This window comes from Eptatretus burgeri, chromosome 17, assembly GCF_056783735.1.
Source record: "Eptatretus burgeri isolate ZD-2024b chromosome 17, Ebu_testis_v1, whole genome shotgun sequence".
NCBI lineage: Eukaryota > Metazoa > Chordata > Myxini > Myxiniformes > Myxinidae > Eptatretus > Eptatretus burgeri.
In genome coordinates this window covers 21,151,000-21,171,733 of record NC_140977.1, presented here as the reverse complement: position 1 = coordinate 21,171,733, position 20,734 = coordinate 21,151,000, and the positions used below count along the sequence as shown (strand labels likewise).

General features: G+C 41.4%; 1 protein-coding gene across 3 annotated transcripts in view; it reads left to right on the top strand.

The window, feature by feature from the left end:
* The window catches only part of LOC147009507 (follistatin-related protein 4-like), a 172,673-nt gene that overhangs the window by 116,484 nt on the left and 35,455 nt on the right, over window positions 1-20,734 (top strand). For all 3 annotated transcript variants that reach the window (XM_085863416.1, XM_085863418.1, XM_085863417.1), the window contains one exon: window positions 1,174-1,297. In XM_085863416.1, the coding sequence (XP_085719542.1) occupies window positions 1,174-1,297 (124 nt within the window). The remainder of the gene's footprint in view (window positions 1-1,173; window positions 1,298-20,734) is intronic.

Below are 20,734 nucleotides of genomic sequence, written 5' to 3'. Positions count from 1 at the left end.
AAATGAAATGTCATCTGGGTTGATAAATCTTCTCTTTCTTGCTTTTCCAAATTGGTGGAGCTCTTTACAAATTGTTGCTTGGCCATGTCTCTTTCTCAACTGGATCAAACAGCACTTGGTAGAGCGCATATAATACCTCCGCCAATCTGAACAGTTTACGTTTTGTATCCCACTGATCGGCCGGACCTGGATCCAAACCGGGAACAAAATGTAATCGGCTTGTGCTTGTCACCTACCCAACTCATCGACCTAGTTTTGTCAAAATCCGTCCACAACTTATTGAAATATCATGCTATACAGTGTATCATTTTGGCCCCATCTCTCAATGGTGAAAAATCACTTGAACAATTCTCGGATCTGGATCCAGATCCGGATCTTCACCAAAATCAAATTTTTTTTCATTCTCACGCACCTAACCTGTCTTGCAAATTTCGTCCGAATCCACCCACAACTTTTTGAGATATCCTGCTCACAGACAAACAGACAAGGGTGAAAACATAACCTCCGTCCACTTTAGGTGGCGGAGGTAAAAATTCAGAGAAATTCTCGAATACAGATTCGGATCTTCACCAAAATTGAATCAATTCGTCCTTGTCACACACACCCAACATGTCCACCAAGTTTCGTCTGAATTCATCCATAACTTTTTGAGATACCGTGCTAGTCAACGTCACTATACGTCGTTTTTGGCACTATCTCTCAGTGGTGAAGAATCACTGAAAGAATTCTAGTATCTGGATACGGATCTTCATCAAAATCTAATCATTTCATCTTTGTTACACATCCAACGTGTTCCCCAAATTTCATCCAAATCATTCCACAACTTCTTGGGATATCCTGCTCACAGACAGACAAGCAAACGGTCAAACAGACAGACGGGTGAAAACATAACCTTCGTCCACCTTTGGTGGTGGAGGAAAAATAAAAAAATTCTCATATACGGATCTTCACCAAAAATGTAAACAAGTACCTTGGAGACAGGAGGGGGCCATTTGGCCTATCAACCATATGCTAAAAGGTCCTCCACCAACATAAAATCATTGGAATAAAATAAATAATACAAGCAGAAATGGTGTTGCTTAGAAATACTTAGCCAATCATTTTTTTCATCACCTGCATTTTAATTTTGCAATTTTAAACTACCTTACCTTATTATACCTGTTTTACCTGCAGTTTGTGGTCAAAGGACGGCGACTGTACATTCCAACGGTCTCCTTGCTACATGTTGGGGTCTACACCTGTCAGATGCAACATGGAGGGAGATCCATACAGGAGCTGCACCTTTTGCACGTGCACAGTGAGTGCTCTAACACCACTCATACACCTATTTCATAAATGTGTACTCAAATGTTTTACCTGACATTTTATCAGCTCTTCCACAGATGGTTCTATCTCTTTTTCTTTCTTGTTTGTTTGCATGATCTAAGGTTCATAGTGGAGCTACCATACATACACATGACAGATGAACATATGCAACACAACATATCGCTGTGAGATGAGACAAACACAGCCACTGAGCTTGAGGGAAGTGTCATCACTTCCCAGGGTACCCTGGATACAATAGATGTCACAACAATGGCACCACCTTTCTCACCGCAATCAGCGAGGCATTTCCTAAGTAGGAATTTCCTCCTCTCCATTGATGGCAACCTCGGAGGATTATCCATGCTCTTTACCTTTTAAAATGCTGAACATCAAGCAAGGAAGCAGCACCTACTATTTTAAAAGTCTTCGTTATGACTCGGCTGGGCTTCGAACCACTGAACTCTGAGACTCGGAGCAAACGTTCCCACCATTACCCAACCGAGTCTAGTCTTCACTTATTAAATTTCCAGATTCTATAATCTATCTTTCGTTCCTCCTTCCTCTTTCCTATTCCACTTTTCTTCCTTGAAAATTGACAAATATTGAAACTGACCAGATTACGGCTCAACCACAGTCGTAGTAAATAGCTCTGAGGGGCACTTATTTAATTCCATTCTGATATTGGAGTCGCCATTTATTTTAGTTTTTATAATAATCTGCCATTGAGATTATGGTAATTCTCACTGCAATAGAATAGAAAGAATGCTCACCAGTAGAGAGAGAGAGACAGACAGACAGACAGATATTAGGGAAATTCGTCACTTCAGACAAATAGTTTTGTTGGATGTGGACAAAAGATCTTTGGCTGAAAGCTGAGCAGCAAAAACTCTGTCAAACAGAAAGTGTTTTTTGATTATGTCATCAAGTAGAGGTCCTCTGTTGCTTAAATGCTTCCCCTTCACAATAATTTTTTGGTTTCTTCTGTTTACCCCTCATTATAACTTCCACATCATTCTTGATTTCATGTCGTCTTTTGAGTGGTCTGCCTCTGTTCCTTAATTTGGTTTGTGCACTCCTTTTTGTTGTCATCTTTGTCCAGTATTTATTATTCTGAAAGTACTCCTTTGGTATTTTATTCTTCATTCAATATCTGGAAATTGGTTATGAAGTGGTTGTTTCATTTTTTTCCCAAGATCAACATATTTGTCCACACACTATGATAATATTCCCAACTTTGAACTCACCATGGTCTTGGTCTTTGTCATATTCATGCTTTGTCCCACTTTCTAACTTCCCTTGTTCTGGTCATCCATCATAACTGGAAAAGCGTGTCCTCGTTCTCCGATTTGGAGTCTGTCCTCCACAAACTGCAGTTGGTTAAGGAATTCACCTGTCATGTTTATATAGCAGGTGCTGTCCAATCTATTACTTTTGAAATCTCCTCGAACACATCAGTGAATACCTCTGATGAAATTCTATATCCTTGGCCTTACCCCTCTTTCTATGCCAATCCTTTTGCTATTTTGGTAAAATATTATTGCAACTGAATATTTATATGTGTATATATATATATATATATATATATATATATATATATATATATATATATATATATATATATATATATATGGAGGGTGATGAGCACTCCCCCAATTCCCATTGGACACAGTCCTACACCAAAGTGTCACCTCCAACCCAGAGGCCTCGGCTCTGTCAAACAAAGGTCACATTGTCAACATCAGCCAAACATCAAAGGGAGATGCCTTTCCGGATTTTGGGCTTATCTGCCCTCATCAGGACAGCATTCTGATAAATATCTAACTAAGGATGACCACATTCGTCGTTTATACATCAGTGTGGAACTATGTCCAGTGGTGATTTGGGGGAGTGTTCATCACACTCCACATGTTTCGATTTACCCGCCGATCATATCATGTGCCTTCTGGTTGAATGGTTTGTATTGGCAGGAGGGTAATTCCACGTAATAATGGACATGAAGCATAAAATTTGAAAATGTATTTTTCAAAAGGATTTCTGTTGGAAGGTGTTTTGTTAGGTCTGAATTTTCATAATTTATGCGATATTTACTCCGTGGATGATGTCACGTGATTTGGTGGCCATCTTGAAAGAACTGCCTCAACATCTTCCGACGGTAAGTCACTCTGTCTGTTATCATTTTGTCGAAAATATAGCTATTTGATGAATGTTTTAATCCGAAGTAGTATTCGCTGATGAATATAACTGATATCGGATCAGGCTGTAACTACTCGTCAACATATTTGGTCCATTTCTCTCTGTGCTTATAGATCAACATCAACAAGGCATATGCAAGCAATTGCATATGCAAAATAACAAACTGTTAGACAACATTTAGTTGTGTTTTAGTTGTGTCCATTTCGATGTTACGCCTCTTAAATGTTGATTTTTGCTTTAGTAGTAGACTACACAGTGGGGTTTGTACCAATATCACAAAGCCAGAGAGACTAATTACGATATGTAATAAATGAACTCTGTAATATGGCCAATCTTTTCAAAATTTCAACATTAGTGATGCAATTTTTGTCTCAATGTTACGTCCGTTACGTTGGAATTACCCAGGAACAATCATCTGGGCGGCAGATGGATGGTTCTTCTTTGTGGTTTCTGCGGTTTTACAGTGTGAGACATAATCCGCGGCGATGCTCCCCATAAGAGTAAGGAGGTGTGTCTGATTAACACCCGCCAGGATGGATAGCCATACGATTTTTCTTGGAGGTGGACAGCCGAGATCCTTGGAGATTATAGCGTGCGCGGGATGGAAGGTGGCAAAAGCACGTACCATACGGAAGCACACGGGTTTTTACTCAAACCCACAATGAATAGACAAACACAGCAAATTCAACAAATGAAGGTTTAATGAACATAAATCAACGAATAATAATGAAAATAAATCGAAGCGTGAGGTAAACTAAAGCCAAGTTTGAGACGTCTCCACTTTGTCACAAAAACAGACAAGAGGAAAAATAAAAATAAAAGAAAATACTCCCTTTATTCCAGCACTTAGCTGTGTGTCCAGAGATGATATTTTAGGAGTCTGGTGATCCTCGAAACCAATAAGCCACTGCATGGGATAATTGGCTCCAAGTCGCTTTCTGTGCAGGAAACGTACGTAAGATAATTTGTGCGACAGTATTCAACGCCAGGGCCCACAAACTGCCGTAGTTTCTTCTTACGGTCGAGATTGCCACACCGCTCCCTCCAAGCTCCATGTTCATACACACCAAATGGCACCGCCTTCTCCTCGATCACGTAACAAGGGCAACTGCCACGGCTCCAAGATAAGGCCAAGAATGCGTTCTTCTTCTCTTTTCCTCAGAAACATACACACTTCACAACCCAGCCGAACAGTCAATGGCCAGCATCCTATTTCAGCACGTGAAATAATTCACACCAGCACGACAACGAGAATCAGCCAGCTTTCTCATCATGTCGAGGAGGGCAAGGAAAACAAGACCCTCTGTCTCAACCGCGTTCCTCTCACCAACTGCCCTCTTGTCTCTCTCACCCCTTCTTCCTTCTCTTCGAAGCATACAAACTTCGTGACTCAGCACGAACAACGAGAATCACGCTGCTATTTCATCGCCGCGTCGAGGAGAGCAAAAATGAAACCCTCTGTCTCAACTGAGTTCCTCACACAAACTGCCCTCTTGTCTCTCAAGCCCCTTCTGATGTCACACCAACCAATCCCAAGCCTCGGGGGCATGGCCTGGTGGTTGTTGTTGTTAAAACGTCATTTCCTTTTTATAGCCGGCCTTGTAAATGCAAAAACTTAGGAAAAGGTCACAAGGGGGCAATCACATACTGAGAGAAACTAGCTGTAAACCCTATCTAGTTAACACAGCACCACCCTTGTGTGGTGACGTGTAATAATCTTAAGCTCACAGTTTTCTCTACTTAAAATACATTGAGATGTCTCCTGCTCGTCCACGGATCATGCTATGCTATACAATCCCACCTTCACTATTAAATTCCTCCCTCTACCCCACTAACATTAAATAATATATATATATATATATATATATATATATGTATATATATATATATATATATATATATATATATATATATATATATATATGTATATATATCTCGGCCAAAAAGTGCGGAGCATGACTAAGTGCCCCCACCCAAACTCAAATGGACGTGACGCGAGTCCCATACATGTGCAGAACAAAGCGTCACCCCCAAACCGGAAGCTTCAGCACTGCCACTTATGTCAAAAGCACAGAGATTTATGGCAATCATTGGTTAAGCATCAACCAGAGCCACCCATCGGGATTTCAGACCTATTTGCCGTCATCAGGATGGCACACTGTATAAATATTTAACCAATGATGACAAAAGTCGTCGTTCAAATGATATTAGCATCCTCTGCCTATGATGGTGAGCATCAGCGCAGATTTTGTCTCTCACGGTAAAACCGCATAATCTGTATAGAACAAAAGTCTGTCTGCCACCCAGACAATTGTTCCTGCCAATGCACACTGAAAAAAAACACAAGACAAATGCCATTGGGTGGAGATACATCCATATATATATATATATATATATATATATATATATATATATATATATATATATATATATATATATATATATATATATATATATATATATATATTATACAAGCCGGTAGGCGACGAGGGATTCGCTAGGATCAAAGCGCTGGATACGATGCTTTTCATTCTGACCGATCCACCGACGAAGATTCATTGCCAAGACGTATTGGTTCACATACAATTGTTCCTCTGCCTGGCAAGATTTTTCCTGTTGCGTATTTTGCCAACTGGCACTCCTCATAAAAAATGACGGTAAATAGACACCCTATTTTTGAAGGACTACCATTTGAAAAATAATCAGTTTGCTGGTTTGTGGTGTGGAGCCTCGTGCTGCAGACACACACACACACACACACACACACACACACACACACACACACACACACACACACACACACACACACACACACACACACACACACACACACACGGAAAACCTGATAAACTTCTCTCAATGCTCTTGTTTTGACCACACATCCTGAGCCACACAATATTTTTCATAAGCCACGCCCACTTTCCTACGCCACTCCCACTTTAAATAATAAATAATTGGAGGTGGTGTGTGGGTCGTGGAATCGTATTCAGTAAATAAATAAATAATTGGAGGTGGTGTGTGGGTCGTGGAATCGTTTTCGGTAAATAAATAATTGGACGTGGTGTGTGAGTCGTGGAATCGTTTTCGGTAAATAAGTAAATAATTGGAGGTGGAGTGTGGGTGGGGAATCGTTTTCGGTAAGTAAATAAATAATTGGAGGTGGTGTGTGGGTCGTGGAATTGTTTTCGGTAAATAAGTAAATAATTGGAGGTGGAGTGTGGGTGGGGAATCGTTTTCGGTAAGTAAATAAATAATTGGAGGTGGTGTGTGGGTCGTGGAATTGTTTTCGGTAAATAAGTAAATAATTGGAGGCGGAGTGTGGGTCGTGGAATCGTTTTCGGTAAATAAATAATTGGAGGTGGTGTGTGGGTCGTGGAATCGTTTTCGGTAAATAAGTAAATAATTGGAGGCGGAGTGTGGGTGGGGAATCGTTTTCGGTAAGTAAATAAATATTTGGAGGTGGTGTGTGGGTCGTGGAATTGTTTTCGGTAAATAAATAAATAATTGAAGGTGGTGTGTGGGTCGTGGAATCGTTTTCGATAAATAAATAAACATATTATTAGAAATCCACAAAGACAGAAATGCTGGTGCTTCCATTTATTTTGGATCCTTTTTACTTTGGTCAATAACGTTTGGATCGAGGAGATGGAAGGTGGAACGACGTAGTTCCTCACAAACACTGTATACACACCTTAAATGACGGTAAATAAATAAATAATTGGAGGTGGAGTGTGGGTCGTGGAATCGTTTTCAGGAAATAAATAAATAATTGAAGATGGTTTATGGATCGTGGAATCGTTTACGGAAAATAAATAAACATATTATTAGAAATCCACAAAGACAGAAATGCCGGTGATTCCATTTATTTTGGATCGTTTTCACTTTGGTCAATAACGTTTGGATCGAGGAGAGATCGAAGGTGGAACGACGGTGTAGTTCCTTACAAACACTGTATACACACCTTAAATGACGGTAAATAGACACCCGATTTTTGAACGACTACCATTTGAAAAATAAAACCTCAATCAAAAATCGGCTCGAGTAAAATTTTCTAAATATCTCGAAGTGTTTAATTCTGAAGTCTTTGTTTCCCTACATTCAAAACGGAAGGACAAGTATTGAAAATACTGTACGCGGTTTTTCGGCCGCTGCACAGCAACGGGTGGTTGCTAGGCAACAAAATTCAAATGCGCACATTCCCAGTATATATTCCACCTGTTGGCAAAGTTTCATCGAAATCGGTTCACTGGTTCGTGCTGTGAAGCCTCGCGTTGCAGACACACACACACACACACACACACACACACACACACACACACACACACACACACACACACACACACACACACACGGAAAACCCGACAATAAGGGATATGTAGCATATATAGCGATTCCAATATATATAGATATATACACATTTTTTTTTATGTATGTATATATTTACATATGAGGTGTGTTCAAAAAGTATCCAACCTTAATTTTTCGTGCGTAAACAAATGAAGCTCGGGAGGCGTGGTTTGGTGCACGTATGGAGGCGATCCTAATCCGTATACGTGAATATTTTCCCGCCTACAGAAGCTGTCAGTCGCCGACAGACCGCCGATGAGTGAGGAAGTGTAAGTGAGCGCCGTCGGATTTTCGTTTTTGCCAAAATGACGGATCACTGTGGTCTCATCGCCAGTGATCACTGTGTTGAAGAAGTTGGGATCGCTGTTCACAGTCTCCAGCATGTCCTGTGCGATCTCCAAACGGAGTTGCTTCTGCTCGATCGTTAGCAGCTTTGGCACGAACTTCGCTGAGATTCTCCTTAAGCCCAAATCCTCAGTCACAATGGAATCAACGGATCCAATGCTGATGCCCGCCTCATCTGCAAGTTCTCTGATCGTGATTCGACGATCCTGCATCAGCAGGGTCCTCACTTTGGTCAATGACGATCTCATTTCGGGAGGTTGAGGGCCCACCAGAACGTGCTTCACTTTCCACTGATGTGCGACCATCTTTGAAGCGGTTGTACCACTCTTTTATCCGAGTGGTGCCCATTACTTCGTTCACAAAGGCCTGTTGAATCTTGCGGATCGTTTCCACTTGGGAATCGCCAAGCTTTACACAAAATTTGATGCAGTAGCGTTGTTCAAGTTTTTGAGCAGATTACAATTCTCTGTCCAAAAGCAGTTAAACGTCAGGCAGATTCGTGAAAGATTTGGACCAGACTTCACCTTCGCTCACAAAGTAGAATTTTTTTTTCCTATTAACGTAGTAGTAGTAGTAGTAGTAGTAGTAGTAGTAGTAGTAGTAGTAGTAGTAGTAGTAGTAGTAGTAGTAGACCAGTACACAATGCCCACTTCGAGAAAGGAACTGCAGGATCTTTAAGGTTGATAAGCTAAATGCAAACAGATGGATTGCCATCCCCTCCTAAGGATGATGCACTCATTCACACAACGCCGTGCTGCAAAACACCAGGATGATCATTCATCATTGGTTTGAGGAATCGGACCCAGACTAAAAGGTCAATGGTGAGTCTGTTACCTCTGAGCTAACACATGAGCCGCCCCATTTAATGTAGCAATTGGCATTATTTAATTTTTCTGTTTGTACATCAGGGCAAGCACTTGTTTACCATCCATCCATTGGGACCATACTCTGTGCAGAGCGTTGGTGTTGCCTAAGCAGTCTCCTTGGCTATTGGGCACAATTCTGGATGGTCGCAATTCCAGCATGGGATACCAGCAAGCTGGCACTCATTTTGCCGACCTCGGAAGGATGACAGGCAGAGTCGACCACACCTGGTATTAATTCAACAGCCAAGGGGGATTATGAACTCGAGATCCAAGGATCCCAAGCCCACCACTCTAACCATTAAGCCAACACCAGGCATACTTGTTCACCGACCCCCCGTAAGATACTTTCGCTTCTTAGTACGTTGATAGAATATTACAATTTGTTGTATATCAGTTCCACAGGCAGAAACGAATCGTCACACATCTCTAATTTCCCAGTGGCGTGTGATAAATATGATAACACAATGGCTATTACTCACTGCTGTTGCTATAAGATCAGTGTTTGGTTTGAATTGCTAATCAGAACTTCTTTTGGTTTTTTTTTTTTTTTCCTCCACCAATAAAAACAATTAGTAAGCAGAGTTTATTCCATAACGATAGTCTTGAAATGAAAACTCTTCCTTTTATTCGTCCCCGACAGCTTTCACCGGAGTCCCCTTTTATTAGTCCCCAACCAAACTCGTTCGTCAATTTTTCACAGAGTTATGCCTTTTCTGGACATAAAGAATATCACATATTACACATGGGTTAAACTGCCCTGACTCCACCCCACTGCTCTACACCCATTGGCTGGACAGCTGGCCTGACTCCACCCCAATACAATCATGCACTGCCATTGTATGAAGCAGCACAGATCAGCAGGCTTTAGGCCTTAAGCATGGCTGTTCCAGTTAGTCCATGGCCCAGTGCAATTGGAATGATCCCAGGTATATAAGCCGTATACGTGTTTTTGCTTCCTGTATGTACATCGGGTTATTTTTTAATATGAAACGGGCAAAGCCTAGAAACGAACAAAACATGTTTGGATTAGAGAAATTCTTCTTCTTCATTTTGGTTCTGGTATTGGCTCGAGCGTGCGTTGAAGCAAACTAATTTTTATCTCCGGTTTGTTATCCTAGTTGGCTTTATTGGTTTCCAGTCCACAAAAGATATCTATAAATGAAAATTGCTTTTCATTTTATTTTGCCAAATAGACCCAAACATGGTGGGATATAGGGGTTTATTCTTCTTCTTCTTCATTTTAGTTCCGCTATCAGCTCAAGCGTGCGTTAACCACAAACTAATTTTTATTTCCCGAACATTCATTGGGCCCGCTTGGGGGACATGTATTGCAAAGCAATTATTGCTCTTGTTTCACTTGATACATTAATACTTCGTGCCTGTTGTTTGTGTCCTTTATGAAATTGTGGGAAAAAGTAAGTTTCTTGTTTGGAATGATTTCCAATTTTGTTCGACTGCTTGGCAGCAGACAGTAAAAATATTATCTCACTCCTCTCTGCACATGTACAATCAGGTAACGTGAAATCAGAGCCAAAGTACTGCTAAACTACAGATTAGTTTTCCAGATTTGTGTTCAAAATAAAACGTTCAATTTAAACGAAGTTGCTCCTCGATCATAAACTGACGTTTCTAGACGGACGGACAGACAGACAAACAGACAAAGTGAACCAATTGCTTTTCATTTCGCGTGTGCCAGGCAACGAAACCTTGCAGTTGGATGTTGTCCAGCCGGGACCGGTAAAGATCAATGTATTCGGCAAATAAAGTGTGCTGCTTATCGACCGAATGGGTTTACAGCCGTGCGTAGTCCAAATGGCAACACGGCCATTGACCCTTAGAGTTGCAAGTAACAGGAATATAAAATATGATGGCATTAGCGTGGAAATCCATACGTTTCGACGCAGAAGGACATTACGACTGCACGGATGGGAAGCACGGTTCAGTTGCTTATGCTGCAGGTGATGTTTACATGCTGTCGCTACGTTCCCATGGAGCTGGGAATTTGTTTCACAAATTATTAGCATTTCAAGAGATGTTGTAGAGAAGTAAAAGAGCAAAATAGCGACAAAAGGCAACTGCATACATTTTCAGTTCATCCACAAAATAATTGACTGGTGCGGGACCTGCGTGATGCTGCGTGATGGACATTTTTAAAGTCCCCTTGCCGATATGAACCTGTTGAGATGTATTTTGGATATCAAAGTTGTCATAGCAGAGGCAGTTTTAACAACTGAAGGCTATTTGCACAAGGCAACCACGTCGACCTCAAAGAGGCATGCCAAATCAACTGGCCCACCGCATTTGCTCTTGATGATGCATCATTGGGATCAATAGAGAGCTGTTCAGAGCTCATATCGTGTACCCGCGTGCTCTGTCTAATTCAAAATGAAGGTGAGGTCCCCACCTAATTAATCAACTCCATGCCAATCATGCGTCTCATCCATGAGGCAAACTGTGTGTGCGTGTTTTATAGTTACAGTGCCCTGACAATACAAGAGATGGACAGGGGGAAGAGAAAGAGAGAGGAGAAAAGCTAAAGGAGGTTGGGGTGGGGGGATGGGGGAAAGCCAAACAAAAAGAGGAAATGGGAAAGGTGGGGGAGCAATGAAGGGAAAAGGAAAAAATAATGAAAATTGCAAGAGGGGGAGGAGAGAGTCACTGTTGACAGGTATATCAGTATTATTGTGTGTATACAGGTACTGTATGTTACAGTTTTGGAAATGTACCCCAGTGGGAGAGCATTCATGTGCATGGAGGATTCCCCAGAATTAGTTATCTCATTAGTTTAGGTGGTAGGTAGACCTGTGCCCTGTGTCCAGGTGTTTGAGTGTGGCAGTTGTGTTGAGAGGAGAGTCAGTGTATCCCTGGAGTGATCTTCCCCTTCTCTACCCACTTTTAAATCTCAATCCACCAACAATCGCTTTGCTCTGGCTGCGCTGGAGTACAATATGCCAAAGTGAGTCGTTCCGGGGCCGGAGGCAAGCAGCCCATGAGCCAAGGACACGGTGAAGTTGCTGGGGTGTCACGCAGCTCCATATATGAGTACACTCACACCACACGCTTTCGACACAACATCAGGTTAGCGGGAAAGAGACGAGGCAAGGAACCTCTCCCACTCCTGAACAGCTGCCTGAGACCAGATATGCTCTCGCTTTGTTACCTCCGCCACTGAAGGTGAAGGAGGTTATGTTTTCACCACTTTTGTTTGTTTGTTACTTGCAAAATCGAAGATTTTTCAAGTATATTGGTCAATCGATTTTGTTGTTCTGTCTGTCTGTTTATCACCTACAGGTCACAATTTTAAACCGATCTTCATGAAACTTCACCACATGGTGGAGGTTTTTTTGCATATCTTGTCGAGGCTCGTATGAGAGATTAAAAAAAAAAAATTGGCTCATGAGGTTCAGAAGGTTCAATCATAAAGAGTTTGTCATAAGGAAGAAGCCGATTGTTTTTGAGGTCAAAAGGTCAACAAAGGCCAAAGGTTATCAACTAAGGTGGTCTTTCTAAAATCCTAAATTTTCATCCGATTGACTTGAAATTTGAAGAGGATTTCTATTTCAGGTCACTGAATTCAACGAGCCAATTGCTTTTGAGGTCGACACCGACCAAATGGTCAACATAGGCCCAAAAGGTCAACATGTATGATGGTAATACCTTTTAAAATTGTAATTGCGTTGAAGTTATTTTGTGTGAATGCATGATAATAAAAGCCAGTACACCGAGATAGGACCAGAGCGGAGCGAGTCTCCAAGCTTTTAAGCATTGATTGTGCAGCCGTACAACCCATCGTGGAAACATTTGGCAGTACCTGTGGGGTTTTAATCATAGTTTCTCATCCCTGATGGTCATGTGGCCGCTATACGTTTTCCGCATTCGCATGGAACGTTGTTGAAGTTAAATATTGCCAGCGGCACATGACCGTTAAAAGTCCGGAGAAAAACACCAAGAACGTGCGCGGTCGGCGATCGTGACAATTCCGTACAATCTGGGACGCAACCTTTTTATTTTATGCTCCAGCTTTTAAAGCTTGGCTGTATAGCTCTTAATTGATTGGCCAACACATTATGACATCATGAAAAGTATGGTTTGGACATGAAAACTGATTCTGGCTACGAATTATCGAGACTGCTTTTTAAGATAACTTACCAATCTCATGGTAACATCAAAGCTGCAGAAGCATGGCTTTGTTGCACAGTATCTGAAAATGAGAAGGTGCTGCTCTTTCATTGGAGGCCTTCAAGTAGGCTGTATCATCACCTGCTGACACTTCATGCTTGTAGATGTTCAAGATCCCTTATCTTATCTCTCAAAATACAAGATCGATCATCGTGTGCCAATGCCCTGGCCTATACAAAAATCCTTTTGATGGACTTCTGTGAGAATGGCAATGGGAAACCACCAAGCATATTCCTACTTCAGCTTCATGCACATGGAACTCTTGTTCAGGGAGAGACAACCTCGCCTAACGTGTCCTTGTCCTATGTGTTTGGCCCACATTTAATTGATTGCCATCAACATATATGGAACACTTCGTTTTTTTCTTCAAGAGCGAGGCTCATGGAAGAAGAAGGTTAAATTGATGGTGGCATAGTGACGCAACAGCGGGCACAACTGGAGAGGATTTTTGTATTTATTTACGAGCAAATACCACCTGTCGGAGGGTGAGGGCCACCGGGGGGAAGATGGGGTAGAAAGAGAGAGGGGTGAGGGAGAGAGAAAGAAAGGGCGGAGAGTGAGGAGGTAGAGGAGGGGGGGAAGAGGAGGAACGGTGAGCAGGAAGGGATGGAGGAGCGAGGAGGGAGGGAGAGTGAGGAAGGGGTTGGGGGGGGCCAGACCTGCGGTGAAGTGTTAATTCCAATTCAGATGTCTCATCAAAATGATTCTGTATGGAATAATAATGAAGATGGAAACAAAATAATGTCTGAAATCCATTCTCGACTGGTCATACTATAAAACACGGCCCAGAGACAAACACCACCGAGAAGCGGCCGGAGCCAAGCCGTCTGGAGACAAACACTGCTCGGACATGGCGAGAGAGACAGAGAGACAGAGACACAAGAAGAAAGAAAATGTTGTGCTTTATGAACAACACACACACACCTCATGCTTGGCCGATGTCTGCAATTTTTCAGGAATTAGCAGATTGGAGTCAGTGTGATTACCGACTACAATATGTACTGGATACAACCCAAAAGGCTTGAGTGGCTTTCACCCTTGTTTTGGGGGAATTTCAATAAACAAATGATAAAAACAACGTTACATTATGGACGTGTCAGGGAGATGTGCATAAACATTAATCTTCATAAATAGCTTCCATTCATCATGTGATGGGTGGAAAAATATTTGGCTCTGTAATTACCTTCGCAAACTTTGTTGCGAAGGTTATGTTTTGATCGCTGTGTATTTATTTATTTATTTATTTGTTTGTGAATATGTGTGTTTGTTTGTTTGTTTGTTATTCACATAACTCCAAAAGTATTTGACTGAATCGCAGCTAATTTGGTGGGATGATTGGTTATTATCCGAGGACCATTTGATTAGATTTTGGGAGCGATCGGGTCAAAGGTCAAGGTCAAGGTCATGAAAAGGTCAAAATCGTCTTTTTACCATAGCGTGGTCAATTTGTATCCAATTTGCATGCAACTAATGCCAAAATGTTCAGAATTCAATGCCCCATCCTGTGATATGTGACATGACACAATGACGTAATAACCCTTATTAGCGGTTGGGAGTCAAAGGTCAGGGGGGATCACGACATTGCAAAATGTGCGGTTTTAGTCATAACACGGTCAATTCTTATCCGATTTGCATGAAACCAACACCAAAATGTTGACTGTTCTTTTCCCCACACTCTAATACCAGTTACAAAATTAAGAGTACAAAGGTCAAGGTCGAGGTCATGAAAAGGTCAAAAATCGTCATTTTTGTACAATGAATGTTTGTTTGTTCACAATAAATAACTTATTTAGAAAAACAGAAACTCGTGTGTGCTAAATGCCCCTAAAATGCCAGAAAATAACATCTTATAATGTGACCAGTTGTCATCGGATTGACTTTATACCGACACCCAAAAAGGTCAGGGAGTTCATACAGAAATTGTACAATGTACGTGAATCAGTGTCAAACAGGAAATTTAATGTTTTGAAGCCATCATAACACATATGAGATGGCAGATGTGGTATGGGATTAAATACCCTCACAATCAACGGTTTCTGGGGTGGGGGGGGGGGAAATGTAGTGTTGGCGAAGGTATGCACTCTACTGAGTGCCCGTTCTAGTTTAGAAAATAGGTTTATACCGCAAATAACTTAGAAATCGGGTGTTATCAAATATATTTTCCTTTGAAACAGGAAACTCACAAAGAGAAACCATATAACCTTTGTAAATCAAGTACCTCTCTCTAGCAACTGCCAACTGTACATCCTGATCGGGACACGACTTGTACCGTTATCAACTGTAGGGAGCTCGGGAAGTGGCTTAAGCACTCAACCAAGCACTCCAATTAAATGGTTGATAAGGCGTGGCTGACCAGGCTGTGGCTGCATACCATATACACTACCAGTCAAAAGTTTTAGAACACCCCCATTTTTCCAGTTTTTACCAGAAATTTAAGCAGTTTAATGTTTCAATCTACTCTGAAATTGAAGCGTAGAACAAATAAACGATTGCAGATAAAAAAAGAAATCATGGAATCGTTTTGTTGAACAAAATTGAATCTAAATTTTTGACTCATCAAAGTAGCCACCTTTTGCAGATATAACATACTCGTGGCATTCTTTCTACAATGGAAATCAAATATTGTTCGGAAAGTTCTTCCCAACACTGTTGCAGAAGTTCCCATAAATGTGTTGCACTTGTAGATTGCTTTGTTTTCACCCTTCTGTCCAGTTCATCCCAAACCAGCTCGATGGGGTTTAAGTCTGGAGACTGTGCTGGCCATTCCATGATTTGAAGCCTATCATCTTGTTCTTTTCTTCTGAGGTAGTTCTGAAATAGCCTGGAGGTATGTTTTTGGTCGTTATCTTGCTGCAGGATGAACCCCTGACCAACGAGGCGTAGACCAGAGGGTATTGCATGGCGCTGCAAAATGCTGTAGTAGCCCTTTTGGTTCAGGGTGCCAGTCACTGTGCAAGTCGCCCACTCTGGATCCAGCAAAAGAGCCCCAGATCATCATGCTTCCTCCTCCATGTTTGACAGTTGGTGTCACACACTGAGGAACCATCCTTTCGCCGACTCGACAGCTTACAAAAACCCTGCTTGATGAACCGAAGATTTCAAATTTTGATTCATCGGTCCATAAGACCTTCTTCCAGTTTTCAATAGTCTATTGGCGGTGCTTCATAGTGCAGGCAAGCCTCTTTTTCTTATTTTGCCATCTTAGCAATGACTTTCTTTCTGCCACTCGACCTGTCAAACCTGCAGCTCAAAGTCTTGTCTTCACAGTTGAAACTGAGACTTTCTTACTTCGACGAGTGTTAAGTTGTGCTTGAAGCTGCTGTCCTGTGAGCAGACTATCACGCAAGCTGTTGACTCTCAGAAACTAGTCTTTTGATTGTGTTGTGGCTTTGGGTCTGCCAGACCTCTTCCTGTCAGAGTTTCCTCCAGTTTCCAAGTGCCTTTTGATGGTGTAGGAAACTGTACTCACTGACACCTTGGCTTGTTTGCAATTTTTCTCAAGAAAAGACCGATACTTTTAAGGGTTATAATGGTCTGTCTGTCTTCCTTTGTTAATTATCTTTTTCTTGCCATTATGATAGCAATATACTACTTCCTGCAGTGCAATATTGTCCAAATAATGCTTCAGATGGTGTAGCAATACAGTCTGTCCCAACACTGCTTTTATACAGACAGAGGGTTTGTAACTAATCAACAAAAGTTGGGACACCTGTAGGAATTTGTATCAACTTTAAAGGCTTAATTTACCTCCATTGCTGCAGAACAGCTGCAGTTGCAAACCCATTACTTGTTCCCTGAAAAGGGCCTTTTTTAACAACTCTGAAATTTACATTATTTTTCATTCTTTGGTAACCTAAAGTTGTTTTTTTTTTAACCTCTGGCAGTTTACCGCTTAGCTTATTACCATTTCAGGTTATTCACTGGACTTTAACTGCTTAAATTTCAGTAAAAACTGGGGGTGTTCTAAAACTTTTAACCAGTAGAGTAGGATCCCTTTAACTTCAAAGCCTGTCTTCAACGTGCCCGCAGCAGTTAAATAAATTCGTTCAATCAAATGATTTCTCCACAAAAGAGTTGCTTTTTAACATGGAACAAGCCTGGAGACATCGTTAAGTTTAATCGCCCATGAAATAAACATTGCAGATAATCCGCCACGTTGCCTGCTCGTCTGTGGAAGAATCAGGTGGTACATCAGTTCGCTGTCCACGCAATTATTATAACTTTCTTGGAAAACGTGTTTTTCACCAGATTTGCTTTGATTCTATGTTGAACACCTCACGCAACCTCCGGAAATATAGACACAGATCTGGCAGATGCTATGATTAAGCAGTCCCTCGTGGGGACAGGGCACATCAGGTCTAGCAGTGAATGCGTTACATCAGAGAGCTCAATGAAGCTGGTTAATTTTGTTATGGTCCTAAATTTTTTTGTTCACTCAAAAGAATTCTCCAAACAGTAGAACAAGCAGTCATAGACTGGTACTTACGAAATCGTCAACTTGACCTCTGACTTTGTCTAATAAAAGCTGTCTCTCGAGAAGGTAGCGACGCAAACCAGAAGTTTCTACGATGATTCTGTACCAAACCATCAAAAATTGAATGTTTGACCTCACTGTGACCTTGACCTTTGACTGATTTTGACCAAAATCTAATCAGCGCAAGCCATCACCCTCCTGAATCATGTGGTGTAATTTGACATTGGTAGCTTCTTCCGTTCTCGAGTTATCCTGACTACAAACAAACACACAAATGAACACATAAACAAACACACAAACAAGCAGTCATAGACTGGTACTTACGAAATCGTCAACTTGACCTCTGACCTTGTCTAATAAAAGCTGTCTCTAGAGAAGGTAGCGACGCAAACCAGAAGTTTCTAAGATGATTCTGTACCAAACCATCAAAAATCGTAACGTCGACCGAAGCAAAAATCTCCATTTCTCCACGCAATTATTTTATATTATTTTATCAAAGTCACAAAACCATAATATTTGGCCATCCACCAACAATCTTTACATAATCCGACGGCTTTGCGAGTCAGGCATGCGACGATAACCTTTATTGGGATAAAAAAATGACTTTTAAACACCATCTTTATCGAAAACACCGTCGTCGCGCACACTCAAAATCTTTACGTGATCAACGCCGCCTCTGCTCAAGCGCACTGCACCACGTAACGATCCGTGACTCGCGAGTGAAATATTTTTTATACAATCTTAAAACGTCTCCAAAACATCCGATTTTTACCAGAATTTCGACAACCGAGTTTTAAGCGTCATAAGCGATCGCAAAAACCGAAGAGAAAATTAAAATCGAAGTTAAAACAAACTCGTAACGTCGAGCGAAGCAAAAATACTCCATTTCTCCACATGAATTTATGGAATTATATTTGACCTCACTGTGACCTTGACCTTTGACCGATTTTGACCAAAATCTAATCAGCGCTAGCCATCACCCTCCTGAATCACGTGGTGTAATTTGACATTGGTACCTTCTTCCGTTCTCGAGTTATTGTGCCTACAAACACACAAACAAACAAACAAACAAACAGAAACGGAAGTGATCAATATACTGATGAAATCTAAAGATTTCGTTAAGGCCCGGTCACACCTTGACGTTTTAGCCAACGTATGCCGATTTTTGAATTTTTTTTCTAAAACGCTGGCACACGTTGAATACGTTATGGGTAAGTTTTGATAACATTGAGAGCACGCTGAAAAACACTGCCATACGTCGTTGTACGTTGGCTTTAAACGTTGTACTTTTCGGTTGTCCTCAAATTTTTTCATGCTTGAAATTTCACGACGTATGCCGGCGTATGACTCACACGTTCCACTACGCTGGCCACAAGTTGTATGCACGGTCTGCGATCGTTGACAGACGTCAACACATGCTACTTGTAAGTTAATCATAAGTTGAGACACGCCGAGGTAATGTTTAGCGTACCCGAAACTTATTTCTAACCTATGATTAACGTGTTGTTGGCACGTTACGCGATCGTTGCCACACGTCGACAGACGTTACTTTTAAGTTACTCATAGGCTGAAAGACGTCGGTATAATGGATCGTCCTTGTGTCAGCGTCCACGGCCATGGCCAGGACACTTATTTGCAGCATTCTTCAAACTTTTCTTCGGCATGACGAGGATGTTCACACTTCGGTGTCTAGCTTGGCTATGATTCCAATTGTCCATCGGCAGCGTCTATTTAAAATAGTCGAGTTTGAGCGTTTTAACACGTTCAAAAGAAACGCTTCAAATTTCAAAACCTCAGCGTCAAAAAACAAAGGCGAGTGACAGCAATTTAAATCGTTCATTGTAAACAATGAAAATAGCTGAGTGGTACCGTTTAAAAGTCGTTGAGTGTAAAAAAAATCCAATTGTTGAGCGCAAGCGTCTACTTTCAATAGTGGAGATGCAGCCATTTAAATCGTTGAGTGGCAGCCTATGAACCTACCCGTGGACACGCGGACGCAAGGACGATCCATCATAACCCACACCCTCCCCCTCACACTCACCTACTACTGCCAACATGAACAAACTACTACTAATACTGATACTGATACTGATACTGTTACTGCTGACATGGACATCGACTCAAAAAGGAACTCGAAAACACTGTTGGGTTCCCCTTTTATGAGCAGCATTTTTATATACCAATTCCCAAAACTGCTGGGAACACGTCTTTTTCTGGCAGTTGTAAGCAAGAAACACGTTCATTTTTTTTTTTTTGTCAACCGGAAGACGTCATTGGAATACGTCTACATACGTCGATGTGTGTTGGGACTACGTAAAGAATTGGTTCAAAGCACGTCAAACATAAGTTAGAAATAAGTTTCGTGTAAAAATGACATTACCGCGACGTGTTTCGACTTATGAGTAGCTTATAAGTAGCCTTTGTGGACGTGTGTAAGCGTCCACATATCGTGTGTAAAACATATCCCCGTCGCATGCGGAACGTGTGTCATACGCCGAGTACGTCGTAAAATTTTGAACATGTTTAAAATTTCTTGACGTACTCTACTTACTACGACGTATGATAGCGTACTTTAGCGTTGTACTCACGTATACCAAACTTACTCATACCGTATTTGACGTGCCCCAACGTTTTAGACACATTTTTCTTAGGTCGGCATACGCTGGCAAGATCGCCAAGGTGTGACCGCGATGTTGACACTACCATTTCTACGGCAGTTATGATTCGAATCGTTGTGCGTCAGCCTTTTAATAGGCTACGTCACGACATCGTTGGCGATGCGTGCAACGCGCTATGCCTGAGTTAGACTATCGTTGGGCATCGGTTGTGTAGGCCGACAACAGGTCAGCATTCGTTGGTATAAGTTATCTATAACACAACGAAACGTTCTGTGTCCATTACTAATATGTTATGCATACGACCAACTCGTTATGAATACGTCCGAATCTTAAAAAAAAAACATCAAAAGTTCAATGTCAGCCAGCGTTTTACATACATTTTAATACGTTGCCATCGCTGGCTAAAA